Source organism: Myotis daubentonii, chromosome 4 (genome assembly GCF_963259705.1).
Source record: "Myotis daubentonii chromosome 4, mMyoDau2.1, whole genome shotgun sequence".
NCBI lineage: Eukaryota > Metazoa > Chordata > Mammalia > Chiroptera > Vespertilionidae > Myotis > Myotis daubentonii.
Genome location: NC_081843.1, coordinates 70365122 through 70386941, shown reverse-complemented (window position 1 = coordinate 70386941; position 21820 = coordinate 70365122). Strand labels below are relative to the sequence as shown.

General features: G+C 34.0%; 1 protein-coding gene across 2 annotated transcripts in view; it reads right to left on the bottom strand.

Moving 5' to 3' along the window:
* Nucleotides 1-21820, bottom strand: part of EDIL3 (EGF like repeats and discoidin domains 3) — a 395460-nt gene that overhangs the window by 82464 nt on the left and 291176 nt on the right. For both annotated transcript variants that reach the window (XM_059694158.1, XM_059694159.1), the window contains 3 exons: nucleotides 16735-16890; nucleotides 15088-15232; nucleotides 9905-10089 (listed from right to left, as the gene is read on the bottom strand). In XM_059694158.1, coding sequence (XP_059550141.1) covers nucleotides 9905-10089; nucleotides 15088-15232; nucleotides 16735-16890 — 486 coding nt within the window. The remainder of the gene's footprint in view (nucleotides 1-9904; nucleotides 10090-15087; nucleotides 15233-16734; nucleotides 16891-21820) is intronic.

The following is a 21820-nucleotide window of genomic DNA, read 5'->3' as shown; positions in this document are numbered from 1 at the left end:
AGCATGTACAATAAGAAATGTCTGGGATCACAGAAATCATACTATCAATAAGATTATAGTCTGTCTGACTTCTTCAGTGAGGAAAACCTGCAAGGAACGTATTTATAAAATAATGATGGTTTCATAGTTCCAAGTTCCTGTGGCTCAACAGCAGGGAATGCTACAAAATGGCTATTCCTCATGTTTAGAGTTCCATTTTACTGTAAAACATCCTAATATTAATTCTACACTCAAATTTACTGCATGTCAATTACAAAATCCTCTCTCAGAATGAATGGAGAGAACTTGACACTACGAACATAGAAAAGGCAAAGCCAAAATGTATAAACAGCCAAAACTGGTTTGGCTCAGTGGATAGAACATTGGCCTGTGGACTGAAAGGTCCCAGGTTCGATTCCGGTTAAGGGCATGTACCTGGGTTGTGGGCACATCCCCAGTAGGAGATGTGCAGGAGGCAGTTGATTGATGTTTCTCTCTCATCGATGTTTCTAACTCTCCATCTCTCTCCCTTCCTCTCTGTAAAAAATCAATAAAATATATTTTAAAAAAAGTGTGTAAACATTTGCAGGACAAACACTTTATAATTATTTGCAGGACAAAACTTTATAATTTAAATATTTAAAAATGTAAGTTTTTTAATGATATCCTCTGTCATTTTAAGGAGAGGAAAACAGTTTTAAAGAAAATTATTAAGTGTATTTTTCAACAAATGAGGACTTTTTTCCCATTAGAGTGATGAATAAATGTTTGTATACTGATGTAAACTTCTTTAGCAAAGTCCTTTAACTCGTAGGAACTATTTTTTAACAGATAAAACTTCACATGTTACTTTCTTTGCTCAGAGATTTCAATGAATAGAGCCCATTTTATTCATGACATGGGTTTACTATTCTTCAGGTACTAACTTCAGCTTATATGCAACATTCTTACTGAAGATAAAATTGAAATAAAACTTTGAACTCATTTAGGCAATTTTAAATGCTTGGCTTGTGCAGATATAGACATAGAATTGATAAAATTGTTTGTAATATCGAATAGGTCTAGCACAAAAATAGGAAATGCAGTGAACTGAAAAAAAGTATTTCCAAATACACATATTTTGCATATATTTTGCTGTACTGAAAAAAATCATAAAAATTTGATTTAAAAAAGACTGTTAAGGTTAGATTCATTCTACATGATGTATACAAGATGTCAGATGCAAAGAGTCATGAAAAGTGGCACTCAGTGGAAAATAGAGAAACAATTTTTGGATGCAGTTCTGATATTTATAGGATTAAGTCATAGGACCTCTGTAGATTGTGTTTTATATGTTTTGAGAGAAAATACTTTACACAAATAATTATATGTAGCCAGATTATTATAAAGATACAGTGAAAATTATCAGAAATCCCTTTGAGAAAAAAATAGTGCTACAGAAATATAATTAGATTAATACAAACTATTCTAAAGTAGTTCCTACGGATATTAAGATAGTTATTTAAAAAAACACACTCTGTGACAAAATAAGTTTGAAAATTATTAAATAAAACAAATCTCTTTCCTATAGGATTCTTTTTTTAAAATATATTTTATTGTTTTTTTTTACAGAGAGGAAGGGAGAGGGATAGAGAGTTAGAAACATCGATGAGAGAGAAACATTGATCAGCTGCCTCCTGCACACCCCCTACCGGGGATGTGCCTGCAACCAAGGTACATGCCCTTGGCCGGAATCGAACCTGGGACCCTTCAGCCCGCAGGCCAATGCTTTATCCACTGAGCCAAACTGGTTAGAGCCCTATAGAATTCTTAATGGAAGAGATGTTCTTCAGGACACATTTTGGGGAATGGTGACAACTTGCTAATTTGAGGAGAAAGGAAACCTAATTTGTTTCAGATTTCTGAATTTTAAGGATGAAAGAGCGATGTCATGCTAACTTTATCATTTCATAATCAAATGAGAAAGAGAGGACCTTTTGGAAACTCTGGCCCTGTAGTCTGGAGGACTGAATTCTGGTAGTAGCAATATCTAAAGGAAATGAGCATCTGAAAAAGTAGAAACTGTGAGTGTCGGGACCAGGAACCAAGAGAGCTGAGGTTTAGTTCAGCTACAGTAACAAGCTAGACATAGGTGTACTGAGAAGCAGGTAGTCATCTGGTGAGCTGATGATAAACAGGTACTTAACTTTCAGAGGGCAGGCTGAGGCTGGAATGCAAGGTCAAAGGGTGAATAAATCAAACAGCAAGGACCCAGGACAGAGAAGAGGGCACAAGAGGACACTCAGAAACTCAGGGAGAGTGAAGTAGGTCACAGGGAGGGAGCAGCATCAGCTATCTTGACAGGCCTGGGCAAGGAGCCTGCACCATGAGTTAAGTGAAAACCCTGTTTGGTTTTGATACTGAGGCCACAGTCCACCCTACCAAAGGAAATTTATATCTATTTTTCTCTAAAATACACACTAATTCCAGAAAGTAATTAATTGGAAGCTGTAGGCAGATATGTCCTTAGGCACATCTTAAAGGATCTCAGAGAAGATTCTAACCAAATGTTAATACAGAAATGGGCATGGTTAAGTGGACCTACACTTTCCAGGAGACATACTATGGCAGTGCACTATAATAGCAGCATAAAATTAAGACACTAGAGATTTGAAATTCACTTCACGAGCCATCTTTTCCCACATAAATGCTATTTTAAAAGTGTAAGAGAAAATAAATGCAATATTTGCGATAAGAACATTTATTTTATGTTGACATTAGCTAGCAAATAAGAGATATCTTAATGATTAAATAAAACCCGGATGATCTACCCATCATATCATTACTGGCTTTAAAGAAAAAATGACACAGTCTCTAGGATACACCAAAGATCTTGGACTAGGTGAGCTTAATTGATCAAGATTATTGGGGAGCCTGGCCAGTGTGGTTCAATGGTTGAATGTTGACCCATGATTCAGGAGGTCACAGTTTGATTCCTGCTCGGGGCACATTCCCAGGTTGTGGGTTCAATCCCCAGTAGGGGACATGCAGCAGGCAGACGATCAATGATTCACTCTCATTATTGATGTTTCTATCTCTCTCTCTCTCTCTCCCTCTCCCCTCCTCTCTCTGAAATAAACAAAAACACATTTTAAAAAATAAAATAAATAAATAAAAAGACTGCAGTGTTCTTTAAAATGTGATATGTGCCCAAGGAACAAGCCATCCAGTTGTAGGAAGAAAAAAATTAGAATTTCCATCCTATCAACTTTTTTTCTTTTTTTTAGAAATTGCATTGTCCAAATATTTAACTTGTGTTCAGTAACAATGAAAGGGTTATACAATGTTTATAGTGGGAACCACAAACCTAGAGGGCAGGCAGGAGCCACAGCTGTACCAGAAGCTCTCCTCCATGACAGGCATGGCCAGTTCTATGCTGGGCAGCACTAGAAGGGCTTCCTAGTCCAATGAACATCTATAAAAAGGGAGTCACCTCACTCACAAATAGTCTACGAAATAGTGCAGTAAAGATCGTCATATGCGCTTCCTGGTGTGTTTCCCCTTCTACTGCTGATTGGCTGTGAAATCTTTATAAATGCGTCAGACTCTTTGCAGCCTCATGAAACGGACATAATTTAGTCACTGAGAGGGCTGCTTTCAAGACAAAATGAGGTCACCGGTGAAAGTTGATTCCCATTTTATCTAAAAGCCTTTACAAATGCTCTTATTTGAAACTGTATTCCTTAGCTCTGAATTTTACCCATTGGCATATTTTCAGCTCATATTTTTAGAGGAGAATGGTTGTCATTCTTATAACTGTATTTCATTAATACAAAGATAACTAATACGTCATAAATTAAAATTTATTTGCAAATAAGGGAATCAGAAGTCACTTAATTCTCATTATCATAAAAAAACATGAATGGATCTGCTGTGCACATACTATTCTTGTAAGTCCTGCTGTTCAGTTTTTCAATGGTTTCAGATACTGCTTCTAAGAAGAAGCATCCATCTTCCCATATTTCTTTTGGAATATTGAATCCATGACAATTAGGGCATCAGTAATCATATATGCAGACAGATAGTGCCAAATATATCTTTCAGTTCCTTGCATTTTGTTACAACAGGTGCCTCAAAAATATTTGTTTTAAAAATTATAAAGTCACTTACATAACCTTTAAACCACAAAGCCTCCATCTAATTTTTATGTACCCTTGAAGCTAGCCTTTCCAAAGCTGCGCCACATGCTTAATTTAATCTATACCAGAAGCTACTGCTTTGTGTATTTTCCACGATGTGCTATATGTAAATTCTAGAGTATTAGTACTTCATAATGGGTTAACATATATTACTAGAGATCTGATGCACGAAATTCATGCAAGAGTAGGCCTTCCTTCCCCTGGCTGCCAGTACCAGCTTCACTCCGGCCACCAGCAGGCACCCGGGACCCAGGCTTCCCTCGCAGCCCCAGCTTTGTCCGGAAAGTCATCCCGAAGGACATCTGTTCCAATTAGCAAATTGTGCTTTTATTATTATAGATGCTTTTTTCTAAGGGAATGGGTTTTTAAAAAGCTATTTATAGAGAGCGCTAACCAAAAAATGACTCAAAATGAGTGAAAAGGGAAGAGCAATATTTGGGGGAGTAAATAAACTACGAATGATATAAAAGTTAACTTTTTAGAAGATTAATTTTGAGGTTAGATGGCTATATCTGTAACACTCATTAAGTTATATGATGCCTTATTTTTGTTTTTGTTAACTTTACCAGAAATTAGCTGGAGATCCTGATAATTTTTTTATTACATTGAATTGGGTCAATCATCCTTTAGATATTAGAATCCTAGTGGTATGAGAGTTTAAAAGAGGAAGGTTGCCTGGGAGGTTATCATCTTTATAATATCCACATTTTAGAGGAAAAAGAGAAAAAACTGAGTCCCAGAATATTAATGTAAGTCGTCAGCCCTCAAAACCAGATTGTTGGACTTTGTCCTGCACTCAGCGTAGTACATTGATCCTGGCTGCAGAGTATACTGATGGTTTGCTCTCCAAGTACTCTCTGTATACATATCCTACTCAATTTTGCTTTGCCCATTAGTGTTTTTGTATTTGGATAGTAGAGATTCCCTTTGATACCATAAAATTATAAAAATTTAAAGATGATTTACAACACAAGCAAGGTATGGACATCCTTTGATTTACTTCATATACTTCAACATATATTAGCATTATGAAGGACGGAAACTGTTCATAATCCGACAAAATAAAGACATTACTTCTCTCTTTCAGATCGGCTTTATAACTGAACCCTTCATGTAGGCTTGCTGTTTACTGTATTTGAAATTTTGGAAGAGTGACCTGGAAATCAGACTATTCCTTCATATTGAGGGACCCTTGATCCTTGAAAATTTTTTTCCTTTAATTCTAGTGTAAATAAATTGTGCAGAAGACAAGATAAGTTAATGTTTTTAAAGAAGTTATGAATTTTATGGCTAAAATATGCCCTGTTAAAAATCTAAAATGAACTAAATACGGCTTATTTAATTAGAAAACTCAAATTCAATTGCTTTTTGCACATTTCCACAAAATTAGTATTGAAATGAAGTTGTGAAGGGTTAGCTGCAATTCTGAAAAAGGTCAACACTAAAATGTGCACTTTAACAACTCAATTAATTTGACTAATTTGGATGACATACTATACAGACTAACTTAAATTAGCAATTGTTTCATGAAATAGACCAAAAGGTCATTTACTAGGTGACATTGTGACATTTTCACTTGTATTGTGCTTCCCTTTTGTGAAATCTGAAAAAAACTTTCAATAGATTCAATTATAGAGGATGAATTACCACTATAATGCAATGAATATACACAGAGCATATTCAATGTAAGATAATTTACAGTCTTTAATCATAAGATTTTTTTTTTAAAGTTGGTTAGTCAATCCAAGTTAATTCTTGCAGATTGTTCATTGTTTACTTGCATCTACTATACCAAAATATTTCTTCACAATTAGTAAGATTATCATCAGTATACTACCCCTGATATAATGCTGTTAAACACCACAATTTTATGCTGCATTTTAATCAGTTTGTATAATATGAGTATAAATACTAAGGGAATTTACTTCAGTGTATTGAAAGCAACTGAACATGGACATAAAACACATAAACTTTCTAATAAGAATATTGTTTCAGTAGAGAACATTAGCAAGTAACATATAAAGCTCATTTTAAGTTATTAATAATATTACTACTATTCCCAGGTAAAGAATTTGAAAAATATAATTTCACCTATATAAAAAATTAAAAATTTTTGTTTGCCAATGCAAATTTATATAATTTATCAACACTTCTCACAGTCTGCGACTGATCTACCAATATATTACTTTATCTTTCATAGTTTTATTAAAAATTCCCTTTTGAAAGAAGCAAAGAATATGTATGCAGATCTTCATTCTTGATTAAAATTGGTGGTGTCAGGTCATATTCTCCTAAGGTTTCACAAGCCATAGGAAAGAGAAAGGTGGGAGGTACCTGTTGCTGGGTACCTTCTATGTGCTTCTTCATTTGTCTTATTTAATTAAACTTAAAATCCAACAAAATGTCAGTTTTTTGTTACTTTAATGTTACTTTATTTTATAACAGGGATTAAAATTTAGTCCAGCCATATGTTAGAAATGTTCAGCTATGAGTCAGGAATAATTGGCTTATGATCTTTCAACTTAGCTGTAAGTTGTTGCTGTTTTTTAAGGCTGAAACTGTAATTTAGCAAAAAACAAACAAAAATCACACACACATACCAAAACATCCTCTGTGTTTTTGAAAAACACATTAGTAGGGCTCCTTGCTCAAAATATTGGAGAACAGCAAACACATCAAAGCGATTAAACAGTTTTTCAGAGGTGTGAAAAAAATGCCTCTTATTTACTGTTGCCTGTGGACTTAACACATTTTTGCCATGTTTATACAGAAATAGCATAATGATTTCATGATAAACAATAGCTCATGGAAGCTACTAATCAGGTAGGTAAGATCACTTATGAAAAGTGATACAAGAACATTGCTTAAGAAGCATCTGATAGTTTGCCCTTATAGAAGCACTGGAAACAACAACAGAGTAATAAGAAGAATAAAATGTTAAAGTGATATTTGAATACATAAGAATTCCTTAAAAATATTTTGGGGTTTTCTTTAGAACAATTGTATTTCCACATTATCTATTGAATAAATTTTGGGAACACCTATAAACTGAAATAAAACTCATCATTAGAGGGTTATATATAGTTAGTATATAAAGGAAAGTTCTTAAACAATCAATAAGCAGAAGATTGATAGTGAAGGAGGGAAATTTAAATGAGAGACATGGTTTCTCTTCAGAAGAGCTATTACCCAGAATTGATGCAGCTTAGGTTAAAAACAGAACTAAACTTCATAAATTCAGAAGCCTCAAATAAGGATAAAAAATTGACTCTATATAAACAATTTAAAAACAAACTCATCCTGTCCAATATCTATAAAAATGTGAATCTTATTTTCAACAAAGACACTAACAGCCATGGCAATATATAGTTGAACAGATTTTATTCTTCTGATGAGAAAATACTAAAAATAGTAATAATTCTTGAGCATTTTTTTGATGTGAAAAAAGAAAAAAAATAAGTATAAGTAAAGATGTCAATTTACCCTGCCTTCAAGATTCTGAATATGTTTTGACACAGCAAAAATTGGAACTGGGCCTTGAGTTGACAGAAAAATTTGTCACCCACAGAATAAATCAATGTCAGCATGCAAGTGACTTTAAGAAGACAGTGGAAAAGCCATCCTAAAAAAATGTGACAGATGGAGGTTTGCATTGAAGAGTACACCCTGATTCATGTAAAAATATTTGTTTAGTTTTATCTTTCTAAAGAAATGTGCCATTGACAACTCCTTCATATGGATATTTCTAGAGCCTACCAGCCTGAGTTAGTTATAGTGTAAAATATTTTGGAATATTCCACATGGCATTATGACTCAAAAAAGATATTTAAACTGAGCCGAAACCAGTTTGGCTCAGTGGATAGAGCGTCGGCCTGCGGACTGAAAGGTCCCAGGTTCGATTCCAGTCAAGGGCATGTACCTCGGTTGCGGGCACATCCCCAGTAGGAGATGTGCAGGAGGCAGCTGATTGATGTTTCTCTCTCATCGATGTTTCTAACTCTCTATCTCTCTCCCTTCCTCTCTGTAAAAAATCAATAAAATATAAAATACATAAATAAACTGAGGCATGACTGGAATATTTCCAATTTAAAAAATATTATACAGCAACAAAGAGCCAGTTTAACTTTACCATTCAATTCTAACAAATCGGGGAAAAAAATGTTTCCATGGATTCCTCAAGTTAAGAACTTAAAAATTCATAAAGGTTATGTACTATAATAATTTAGTTCCTGTATTATAAAGGTCAGATCTTTAGTATGAGCTTTTAGTTTCTTTTTAAATATTATTTTTGAAATTTGAGGATATTAGCAGTTGGCCTCTTAAATTGTGGATCACAATTCTATGATGCATATGCCCAAATCAATAAATTCAATTGTATTTTGAACTATTCATTTATCCATTCATGCATTCAACAAATATTTATTGAATGCCTACCATGTGTCAAGTATTATGACAGGTATTTAGTTAGGGACTGAACAACAAGTTGATAAAGTGAAAAAGACAGATGTGGTCCCATCCCTTCTAGAGCAAACAATGAAGCATGAAAACACAATTTCAATAATAGTGTGATAATGCTCTGAGATGATTATAGATGACCCAGTAGTGTACAGGAGAGAACTTAAGCCAAATCTGGTGTGGGATGGAGTTGGCTTGCTTTGGATGCACCAGAGGAATGTATACCCACATGGTAGCTGAAGGATTATACCAATAAAAGGCTGGGGGTTCTCTGGGCAGAGGTGTTATTTCCCCATTTTTTTCCTCAAGGAAGAGGACATTTATAAAGGAATGGAAAGACAGTGATAGTGTTTGGTCTGAAAAACTGAAGCAAATTTAGAAAAACTAAAAAGGTAATAGGGAATAGGGCCAAATCATGAACTTTTAGATTATATTAAAGAACCCGACTTTATCCTGAGGTAATAGAAATTAAAAAGTTTTCAAAAGAGAGTATGAAAATCACCTTTGTATTTTGGGAAAAATCATAGTTATTATAATTTGGGAAACAGCTTTTTAAAGAGTAGGAACAGAAATTGGAAAGCTGCAAAAACCCAGGGTGAAAGAGGGTGGTAGCCTAGAGCATGAGAGTGGCAGTGGGATGGTGAGAAGTGGAGTAATTTGAGAGTAGTTGAAATAACCAATACTTATTAACTTGTTAATGTGAGTGTGTGGGGTTGGAGAACCTGAAAGAAAAAAGGGCATGTTTCTAACTGTGAGAATAAGGGAAAACAAGGCCAAGTGAAGAAAAGACCGTCTCTGCTTTCCTTCTATAACCTAGCTCTCATCATGAGATGTAATCAAATTGCTCCATTGCTAAGCAACCACAGGGATAGAGCTAATAAGTCATGATTCATGATTCTATGGGAACAATCCACGGGTCAGTGGCTTGATGTCAAGGTGGTTTAGATTCCTGCTGTGACACTTTCAAACCAATATTGACTCCTAGCGTGAGGATAGATGAGAGTTAAAATGCAAATGCTCTCGTAATCAATCCAATTGATCTATAATCGTGTGATCTGGTATAGCCTGCTGCATCCATCTGACAGTAGCATCTGTACATCAACATTGGAAGAAAAATAGCACACAGACATAGCTTCATAGGAATTTTTTTTTTTTTACCAATATAATTAAGACAAAGAGAGAGGCACATTTAAATTAGTATGAAGGTAATCACTCCAACAATCATCTAACCAACAGGAAATCTTGTAAAAGAAGAGGTGCAGTGGGTGGCAAAAGTTTTTGAAAACTGTTACCTGTAACCACTGTGACTGGTCATTGTGGCCGGAGGTCCAGGCATTCACTTTGCCCTGCTTGTCCAGCCGAGCTTTCCTTGGCTCCCAAGTGAACATGTCCATATTGAGAGTCCTGAAGATGCTGGAGGCAGTGATCTGATAGTCCTGTATATGCCCCGATTTCATCCCCAGAGGCTCAGAACAGCCTGAAAGAGATGAGAAGGGCTCCATGAGAAAAAGAATTTATCACCCTGCAAGTTTTATGTCTTCATTTTAGAGAGGCAAGAGCAGATTAAGCCTAATGCTATTCATTCCCCCAAAGAGAGAGCATCTAAATTCAAAAAAGGTTATAATCAGAAATAAATCTGGAACAAAATCGAAAAACAAAATAGCCAATTCAGGTTATTTTGTCTGAATATATTTTGGAAAAATTGAAAACAAGACAGAATTCAAATTACTTTTCTGCGATAGATGATTCTGCAAAATGAAAACAATGCTCCCCTGTCTCATTAATGATAGCCTCATGACTGTGCCCGAGCTTTCAACAGTTTTCATTGCGCCTTTAAAAATGGAACATTTTCTCACAGAGTATATTTGGTTTTCTTTTATTTGCTTCCATAATACTGCAAATGAAAATTCCCTCAGTACGAAGTCATTTTCACAAACTGCTCCAATGGTGTATTTTGAACTGGACAGCATTTTCTTTTCCAAGAAATGTTTGCTAATCTTTATCACGTATTCTTATAGCACCAACATGGCTTCTTCTGGAAGGTGAGAAGCTAATATTTATTCAAAGTATACCATGTGCCGGGCATTGTACAAGTATAGGATTTAAACAAATACATAACAGAAGAAAGTAATTCTAGCAAAAGCCATTATGGGATGAGTCTTTTATACATCCTTATATTTTGATCATACTCAATAGCTTCTGGAATTGGGTAAATTTGGAAGATTCTCAAATTTGCCACACATGGTTTCAGGTTTGACATGGTGCAAATTGTGGGTTTGTCTGTCCTTGAAATATGTGTGTGTGTATGTGCATATGTGTGTGTGTATGCACATGAACTTCCAATCTTGAATTACAATTGTGACAAAATTCCATCCATAAAGCCATCCATAGGAAGCATGATTCTGTTAACATATTATACAGTTGTTGAGGCTTCCACAAAGTAAGTTTTATTATCAAGAAATCCAAAATCAGACTGGCCTGTGTTGCTCAATGGTTGAGTGTCAACCTATGAACCAGGAGGTCACAGTTCGATTCCAGGTTGGGGCACATGGCAGGGTTTGGGGTTCGATTTTCAGAGGGGGGTGTGCAGGAGGCAGCCAATTAATGATTCTCTCTCATCATTGATGTATCTATTTCTCTCTCCGTCTTCCTTCTTCTCTGATATATCTATATATCTCTATCTCTATCTCTATCTCTATCTCTATCTCTATCTCTATCTCTATCTCTATCTCTATCTCTATCTGTGTCTGTATCTATATCTATCTATATCTATCTATATCTATCTATATGACCTAGATCTATGAAGCTGTTAAAAGAAATCCAAGATAAAAGGGAGACTCCTCCAATCAATGCCATTTCCTCATACTCTATTGGTCCCTCACAATCTGTGTACTTATACCCATTATTTAACTACATTGTGCCTCAGTTTTCTCATCTCTAAGATAATGATAAGAAACTACCTTAAAGAAGTGTTTTAAGAAATTAGCTAATAAATTTAAAGTATTTAGAAACAGTGCCAGCATATAGCTAACATTAAGTAAATGTTAGCTCTTTTTATTATTTCCATAAAGCTCATTTCAACAGATAACAATGTTAAGACCTCAAATCAGCATATCAGGGGGTACTAAATAGCTTATGACTGGCTGGAGTTTCTAAAACTAAGCCATTTGAAGTCAAGGCTCTAAGAGAAGTGGCTTAGAATTCTTCAATGATAAATAGTTCTTAACTACAATGAATTGCTTTCTGTCTTAGTCCATGTAGATACTTCTTCCTTTTTTGAGGCTTCTCCATGTCTTCCTTCAACTCCACCTTCTAGGAAATGCCTATCCTATGCAAACATTGCCAAAACGGTGATGGAGGGTTAGCCAATTATGTCTTAGTACAAGTTTTGTTGGGTTTTAGGGATCAGAGACATATACTCTTAAGTCCCATGATAAAAATAACTAGAACTTCTAAATATAAATTCTGGAGGAGAAAAGTTTTATGACCAAATCTCAAGGATTGTAGAAAGTTCTAAAGTCTTAATGACATGTCATTTATCTTCAGGCAGTTCTATGGTAACATGCTTTATCTAAATTACAGATTTCTGACTTGTTCTTCTATTGTTCTCATCAAGTCCTCATCCCCACCCGGCACTGTTACTGGAGCTTTTGTAAAACCGATGGACTTGCAGAAGAGATACAAGGGAAAAAGGAAGGGTTGTTGGTTTCTTCCTTTTGTGACAAACACAGTATTTCAAATATTGCCTAGAAAAGGGATACCTTTACTTTCACCATTTCCGCTCTGTCATTGAATTCATTTCATACCCATCCACTGTCTAGTACTTAGCCCAGAGGAAGTTCTGAATAATATGTTCAAAGAATGAATGAATGAATGACTATTCCTCCTTTAATTATGGTCATGATCCATTTCAATCTAAACATCTTCAATCATATCTCTCTCAGAGAATTTAGGGGTTTTCTTTTTAAGTATCTGGTAAAAGATTAGCTGCTGATCTTCTAGGAAGGCTGAGAGATCTTATAACAGTTTATTGAACACAATAAGGCAGCCTTGGGCTTTATAGTGTTGCACTGGATTGTGGGAAATAATTCCATACATTATATTACTGTTTATTTCCAAATGTAACAGCTAACCTCTTCCAATTTGCCTCACAAATTTTCCTTCTCATCCATATGATTTGATAAGTATAAATGATTTTACCATCATGGAAAGCACCTGTACAAAATGAAATATTAACAATGAAATTGATTATTTTACAGCTTTTAAAAGTATCCATCAAGTGATATTATTCTCTGCATGCAAGTTCAAAATCAATGTGTGGGTGTGGGAGATGGGTATGGCTTCTTTCTGAGAACATAAAAATCTGTGAAGTGTCAGGTGTAACCTCAAGTCAAACTTGAAAGTAAAATATATTTACCCCTTAGGGGTATAACTGTGCCATGTATGAGAGACTGACCCTCACAAATCAAATGGCTGAAAAGTCTGGGAAGGTGATGTAAAGCAACGAAAAACCACGGGGGCTTGTAGCAAACCTCATCATCTGTGGCTTCTTCTTGATTGCTTTATGATGGATGAGATAGGGTTGACACCGGCCTGTGGTGATATAGTGACATGCAATAAAAACACTGTACAACAATTCTGCTCAGATTTACTGGGAGTCAGTAAGCTGGTTTGAATTAAGAAAATAAGGAAAACATCCCTGTTAGGGTAATTAATAGTACTAAAACCATATGTTGGCTGCTTCATAAAAGACACCCATATATAATATGAAATATGATTCTTAAAACAAATTCAGTCATCTAGCTAAATGTCTCTGATTCCTTTAAATATAATGGGTTCATTTAAAGTATGTTGTTGTTTTGAAAATATGTTTTTATTTATTTTAGAGAGAGAGGAAGTGAGAGGGATAGAGATAGGAACATAGACGGGAGAGAAACATCCATCTATTGGATGCCTCTTGCATGCCTCCTACTGGGTCCACAACCCAGACAGATGTCCTGACCAGGAATCGAACCAGTGACCTCCTGATTCATGGGTCAATGCTCAACCACTGAGACATACTGGTGGGGTAAAAGTTTGGTTGTTTTTTAATAGTAACTTTTATTTGCTTAAAAATCATTCCTTTTCTCAACATCACAAATATACCTAAGAAAGGAAATAAATATAAAGTATATATTATAACCAATACACAACCTCTTGAAATACATAAATAGTTCCCAGTTATTCTGTTCTACGGATGTGTCCTCCTATTTTTTTTTTAACTTTCACCCAAGGATATAGTTATTGATTTTAGAGAGAAGAGGAAGGGGGGAGAAAATGAGAGAGGGAGAGAAAGAGAGCGAGAGAGAGAGAGAGAGAGAGAGAGAGAGAGAACACGATAGAAACATCAATGTGGGAGAGAAACATAGGTCAGTTGACTGCAACCTCGGTAAGTGCCCTGACTGGGAATTGAACCTGCAAGCTTTGGTGTACAGGACGATGCTTCAGCCACATGAGCCACCTGGCCAGGGCATGTGTCCTCCCATTTTTAACTAAATAGTATCATTGTACATTTGATAAAAGTCTTTCTTCTTTGAAGGTTATTCTAAAAAGTGAGGTACACATTAATTTTTTATTTTTCAAAACACAGTTGTTTGAACAAAACAATTACATTTCATGTAAATGTTGATGCTAGAATAAGAACCACCACCAAAAAGAAACACAGTGAAATGCCTAGACAAAATTGTCTGTTTAGTTCAGAATCTAGCTATATTGATATGGGATCACTGAGAGAGCTACATATCAAGTCTTCATCTTTATATTTAATACTGATGCCCCTGGAAGATAAGGATTATTTAACCTGAGTCCTTTGATGGATTATCTTTGAGTTAGATAACCACTGTTTATACAATAGGCAGGGTGGTAGATAAGAATGATCCAAGAGTGAATTTATAGTAGCAATCTTGGTATTGAAGTATTGTCTCCTTGGGAGAAATGATAAAATGTACATATTTCATTAAAAAAATCCCAAAAGCCAAGTTCTTACAGTAGATGGACAGAGATAAAGCTTACTTTTCTATTCCATATAGCCTAAATGTAACTGCAATTTACAAAGTCAGGCAGATTTCAGTTTTTACTGAACATTTGTCACAAAACATAAATCATAGTTAATACTAAAAACAGTAAGACATTTAAAGAAACAAAAGTTTCCAGTGAGAATTTGTTGTATTTTCATTGACTACTCAAAGAAATACAGTGCTCCTTCTATGTTAGTTGTCTTCTGTAGCATGTTTTAGATTGTTTATCTCACACACACACACACACACACACACACACACACACACACACACACGAGTTTATCACTGAACCATGCCCTAGACAGGTTATAGCAGGAATGAATATCTATGGGTGTTGAAAAATTACAGGTTAGTAGTAGACTACACACCAATTTTTTTTTCTTTAAAGAAAATAGTAAAATAGACAATATGGGACTCACCTGATAGTTCACATCCAAGAAGTTCCATTCTCAAAGTACAGTGTCTTCGACAAACTTGGGGATAAAGTCTTACATACTGAGCTTTTATGGGGGGTGTGAAAGAGTTAGCATAGGGTGTGTTGTTATCAACATTTCCACGAAACACCTGTGTAAAGAGATGATATAGAGTTGTAATTATTAATTGTAACAGCTCCTTTACCTTTTTTTATGTATTGATCTTATATCCTACCCAACATAATCTTTTCAAAATTAGATTAAATAATTTGGGGGTCTGAAGCATTTAGGAAGCACCTTTCCATCGGCTGCAAATATAAAACCTAGAACTAAAATACTAAGTAATGTTATGAACCAATGTAGCCTACGGTATAATCTATACTCTATTATGAGGGTATTGTCAATTTTAAGGTCAGTCCTTCAAAGCCAGGGGAATGCTTCTTTCTTTTTTTGAAAAATGGGCACTTTAAGCCTTTCAACTTAATCTAGTCTGTTCATTTTACTACTTAGTAATGATATTTTGTTGTTGTTTATAAACTAGTCTTTCCTGTGCTTCCTGTTCACTCAGTCTCTCTAATGGTATGATCAGACTTATGATGCTTTAGGGTCTGATTCCTAAGATTACATCTTATTGGTCAGTCCCAGATCATTGGATAAGAAACTCATAATTCTTTATATATATATATATATATATATATATATATATATATATATATATATTACATTTCCTTCTAAAATTAAGGACTAAACATGTTATTTCAAAATTCTTTTAATCTTATTGTTATTTTACATGACCTGGTAAACAGATAAATTTATTTAAATTTATTTGAGAAGGTAATTTAAAAATTCTTTTATAATTTGTTAAGTCTAGTCTAATGACTTGTCTTTAAATGGAATGAGCTGCAGTGAAATTTAAAAAATTAATATAAGTTCATTAAAATTGGGAATATCATAAGGAAGGCAAAGGAGAAACTGAATATGTATTTTCTCTAAAATGTTTTATTCTATAGCCCTGGCCAGGTAGCTTAATTGGCTAGTGTCATCCCATTATGCCAAAGTTGCGGGTTTAATATCCGGCCAGGGTACATACAAGAATCAACCAATGAATGCATAAATAAGTGGAACAACAAATTGATGTTTTTCCTTTTTCTCTCTCTCTTCCTCTCTCTCAATAAATAAAAATGCATTACTAAAATATTTTGTCCTGCTAAATAAAAATGTTCTCCCAATATGAAATATATAAATATATACATCTTTTCTATATTCGTGCTTTAGTTTTCAAATAATATTTTTCTTTACAGATAACAATTTTGATCTATAGTTATTTGATTATGGAGAGTGCTAATATGTCAAAGCAATACAGTGAAACTATTATTAAAATAAAACAATTGTCATGCCAATATTGTTAACCTTCTGATAAAGTGATTATAAGATCAACAATTAAAATCAGAGAAAGTCTTAAATGGTAGCCAGTGTACATTTATAACTTGGAACTCCTTTTCCTTTTCACCCCACTAGTCTAATATTTATTAAAATACCATAAATTTATTTGCAACAACATAAAGCTTCTGCTGAAGACCCATTATTCATTTGGTAAGCAATGATTATTAATGGAATTTGACTTTTAAATTAACTATGTTAAGTCATTCTTACCACATCTTCATTGGTGCCTTTCACTTTGTACATTGTCCAAGTCTTTCCATCATTACTATAGGCAATTTTGTAGGATTTTATATATTCTGGGCTTCCAATCCTCTTGGCTCCTTGGGTAATTACACCAGTAACTCTCATTTTTCTTTGTAAATTTATCTGAGGAAACAGGAAAATCAATGGTTATCTCATTGCTTTCAGGATAACAATATTGACACTATCCACTTTGGAAATAAAACATTTTTATTAGTATATATTTAAAATAATACAAAAATATAGTAATTTCTTGTAATTTTAAAAGATGAATATTAAGTTTAGGTTCAAAATCTTTCTCGAAAACCTTTTTTCAAGCAAAGCAATATTTGTGAACAAACTTTGAAAAAGGCAATGTGCCCCCAAAATATTATGTATAGAAAACATTGGTTGGTTATGATATGAAGATGCGACTTAGTAAACTGAAAACGGAATATTACCTTGTCAAAATAACCTCAGTGACATTACAATGAAACTCTAAGGTCAACACAATTGTAAATGTGTCTCAAATGCTTTAGGCATCAACAAATTTCTACTTAAAATAAAACATGAAAATCTCCCTGAGATCTTTTGAGTACTAGAATAAGAAAGCTAAAGGCGCCGAAACCGGTTTGGCTCAGTGGATAGAGCGTCGGCTTGCGGACTGAAGGGTCCCAGGTTCGATTCCGGTCAAGGGCATGTACCTGCGTTGCGGGCACATCCCCAGTAGGAGATGTGCAGGAGGCAGCTGATCGATGTTTCTCTCTCATCGATGTTTCTGACTCTCTATCTCTGTCCCTTCCTCTCTGTAAAAAATCAATAAAATATATTTAAAAAAAAAAAAAAAAAGAAAGCTAAAGGCAACAAAATTGACAAAAGCCAAAAACAAACAGAAGTATCTTCAGTTTCTAGATTTTTATATAGTTGTCTCCACTATAAGTTATAGAGGGCTTTTCATCAAATACTTGCTTTCTCTTCATTTCATTATAGGGAGACTTTCTAACTGGTATTTTCTCTTCATATTTTCTCCCCATTATAAATCGCCCAACAATAGTTTGCTGCAGGAGTAACAGCCCTGTAATAACAATTCTAATATTCTTCTCAGAGAGAGCCTGGCTGGTGTGGCTCAGTGGTTGAGTATCAACCTATGAACCAGGAGGTCACGGTTCAATTCCCGGTCAGGGCACATGCCCGGGTTACAGACTCTAATATTCTTCTGATATTTAAATAGGGGAGCTCATTTTGGCACTTATTGTATGCTAATTAAATCATAAAACAAATATTTTCTTCGTATCTGGAAATTATTAAAAATTGTGTCATTCATTTTAAAATGCCTTTAATGCTGCATGCAAAATCTATGTTCTAGAAAAATTGTTGTAAAGTTTCTGTCTTTTACTATATTAATAATTCAGAGACCATTTTCCAGAGAAAACCGGACAATCTTCAGATTCATGTGATTAGGATTTCTCATTTTCTAAGAAGACTCTGAGAGTTAATATTTGAAATGATAGAATGTATATGTGAAGAAACTGCCCCTCTGTAATCAATTTTCTTTCTTCTCTCCCTCCCTCCTTTCTTTTCTTTTTCTTCCTTCCTTCCTTCCTTCCTTCCTTCCTTCCTTCCTTCCTTCCTTCCTTCCTTCCTTCCTTCCTTCCTTCCTTCCTTCCTTCCTCTCTCTCTCTCTCTCTCTCTCTCTCTCTCTCTCTCTCTCTCTCTCTCTCTCTCTCTCTCTCTCTCTATCTATGTATCTATTTACCTACCTATCTTCATGTCATATATTCAAAAAGTTGAAAATTGGAACTGAGAAAGCAATCAACTCCAGACAAACACCATGGCTTATGAAAAGGCTTACAATATTTTATTTCCTTGGATTTATATATTTTAAATATGTTAGTGTCTTGTGGGCAATCCTGAATCCTGCATGTTGGCAGCACCCATTTAGGCTTTTGAAAATTTGCCAACATGGTAAGGTCTGCCTTCTTCTTGATTTTCAGTTTCCTAGTCTCATCTTCCTTCTCTGAATGGCATGAGGTTCCTCACGGTCTGGTGCTCACTCACAGAGCGATCCTCAGTCTTATTTATGTATAAAGAAAACATGGAATTTTGATGAGTTAAAGAACTTGGTCAAGGTAGTCCCCAGCCTCCCACTGGTGAGTATATCCCTCTCTGACTCTTTTAATGCAGACCTTATAAACAATATTTTTGCATTTAAATTCTGGGTCTGTGGTCCCCCTTTTTCACCAATAATACTAAGGGAGTTGATTCTGAAATCCAATTTTGCTTTTCTCACTTCAATACTCAGATATCAAATTTACTTACATAAATACATTTTATGTAAAAATATTATTTGGAGGCTCAAAAAAGCAAATGTCCACCATAAAGGTAAATTTTACTTATTACTCTTAACATGTATACCTATTAGTTTTGTTAAAGATTGACTTTAGAATTTTAACAGTGAAATTTGGAATAGAGAACCTCTGAAAGATACTTCTTTTACTATGTTAGGTAAATTACCACATGGCTATGGAAGAGAAATATTCTCCCAGTATCTTATGTATGACATTCTTTTTACTTTTTATGAGACTCTTCATAATATGAACCTTTATATATATATATATATATATATATATATATATATATATATATATATATATATATGTCATAAATAGTGGACAGTTTTAATAATTTTTCCTCCCATTTTAGAAGTTAAATTACACACGATATTGCTGATCATTCCTTTCTCAATTATCTTTGATCTCATTTTAGTTATCTTGTTTATATCTCTTATGGATGGCTCAATTATCTCTGCCAGAGTTTTAGCTGATGAACCATAGATTAATTTTCTAAAGCTTAAATTATAGATGCATAACAATCAAAAAATAATAATTTTTAAAAGTGATTTCTAGAATACAGGGTTATTAACAGTGACTAGGTGTTGGGACCTCAATATAAAAGGCTAAGATTTCACTGTCATGGTCATACTCAAATTTAATGTGAGAAATCTATATTTCTGTGAGAAATAAATTAAGCCCTGGATGAAGGCTATAGAATGATTTTAGAAACATCTCCACCACAAGACATGCTGCAAGTAATTCCCCTTTATCCTATTCCAACAGTATTTTATGGCAAAATAGCATTGCCTTTTAATCTACTTCAAGATGCTATAAGTCACACTTTACATAATAAAAAAGCAAAAAAAGTTATACAATATTAGAAAAAGTATAGAAAAACAGGAAAGCTTGTCCATTCCTGGTGGGAGTATAAATAACACAATCTTTCATGAAGAACAATTTAGTGACATGAAACAAAATGACCAAAGCACATTTTCCTAAGCTCAGCATTTCATTTTAGAAATGTAGTATACAAGTATAACCACACATAAGCAAATTGATATGGATACAAAGTTGTTTCCCACAGTGTTATATATAATAGGACACAATTTCAAATAGGTTAAAATGTCTATCAGTAGGGGTCTAAGTCATTTCATTAAGGAAAAGTCCAGAAAATAAAATACTAAACAATTGTTAAAAGAACAAGAATGAGAAAGGAAGAAGGGAAAGTAGAGGGAGGAGATGAGAGAAAGAGAGAGAATGAAAGAGTGAGAGATATGTTGGCATAAGATTTTAAGAATTGCTGCTTGTTAATTGATTCCACAATTATCTGGAAATAATGTGGAAAGAGCACTAAGACTTTAGCAACAAAACTGTGTGTATTTCATACTTCTTTTCATACTACTGTACAGGGCAAACAATGCATTGATAATGATGTTATCTATAATAGCAAAAGTAATGATAAAGTATCTAGAAATTAGCCTAATAAATAATTCTTATGGTCTTATGAGAACATTTTTAACTAAAAGACAAAATAGAAGACAGCATAATGAATAAGACAGCATAATAAGTTGGTTCCCTCAATTTTTTTGTAAATTCTGTGCAGTTTTCATCAACATCAAGAGGATATACTATTCTGTCATGATAAATTTATTCTGAAATATATTGTTTTAATTTTAAATTATACATTGAAAAATAAACCTTCACTAATAAATAGCTAAAGGAATAATGGAAAGGTACAATGGAAGGAATTTTGCCACATATTAAAACTACGAGACCATTTAGATGTAAAATGCAGTACTAGCATAAACAGATAAATATCCATGTGGAATTGGAAGGGAGATCCAGAAAGAGGCTATATATTAATATATATCCATACTTGAGGCAGCATTATATGTCAGTGAGGAGAGGGTAGATTACTTAGTAAATGGTGTTAGGAAAACTGACTGTCTACACTGAGAGAAATTAATTTGGATTGGAATGTACTAAAAGCCAAATGTGAAAAGTAACACTATCCATTTAATAGAAAAAAAAATGTAGAAGCATATTTTTGTGACCTTAGAGTTGAAGAAGCTGTTATTCTAAGAAGATCAGAAAAGCACAAAGTGTAAAGGGAATTAGCTCATAAAAATTTAAAGATTTATTTTTAACCAAGTACATCACAGGTAAAATTAATAGAAAGGTGACAGCGTGGGAGAAGATAAGTGTACCGTCAAAAACTGACAGTTTTATTTAATACACTAGTTCTCAAAACTTTAGGTCTCATGATTCCTTTAATAAGAATTATTAAAGGCCCTAAAGAGTAAATACACTCACAGCAGGCATGTAATATACATATACATATACATATACATATACATATATATACATATACATATATTTAATATGTACATAATTAGAAATTAATACTGAAAGATTTTAGAAATATTTATTATTTAATGAAAAATAACAATAACAAACCAGTTACACTTTAACATAAATACCCTATTTTTATAAAATACTAATTCTTTTGTTTAATACCAAAAATTTACCAAGGAGAGGTTGTTTTACAATGTTGAAAATCTTTTATCTGGCTTAAGAGAGGACAAGTAGGCCCTCATATTTGCTTCTGCATTCAATCTACTGTGAAATATTTTTTGGCTGAAGTATATTAAAAAAACAAAACAGCTTCACAGAGTTGGAAAAAGAAGGAGTATTTTAACAACTTATTCAGATAAGTGTGAATACTCTTCTTCAAAACTTGACAA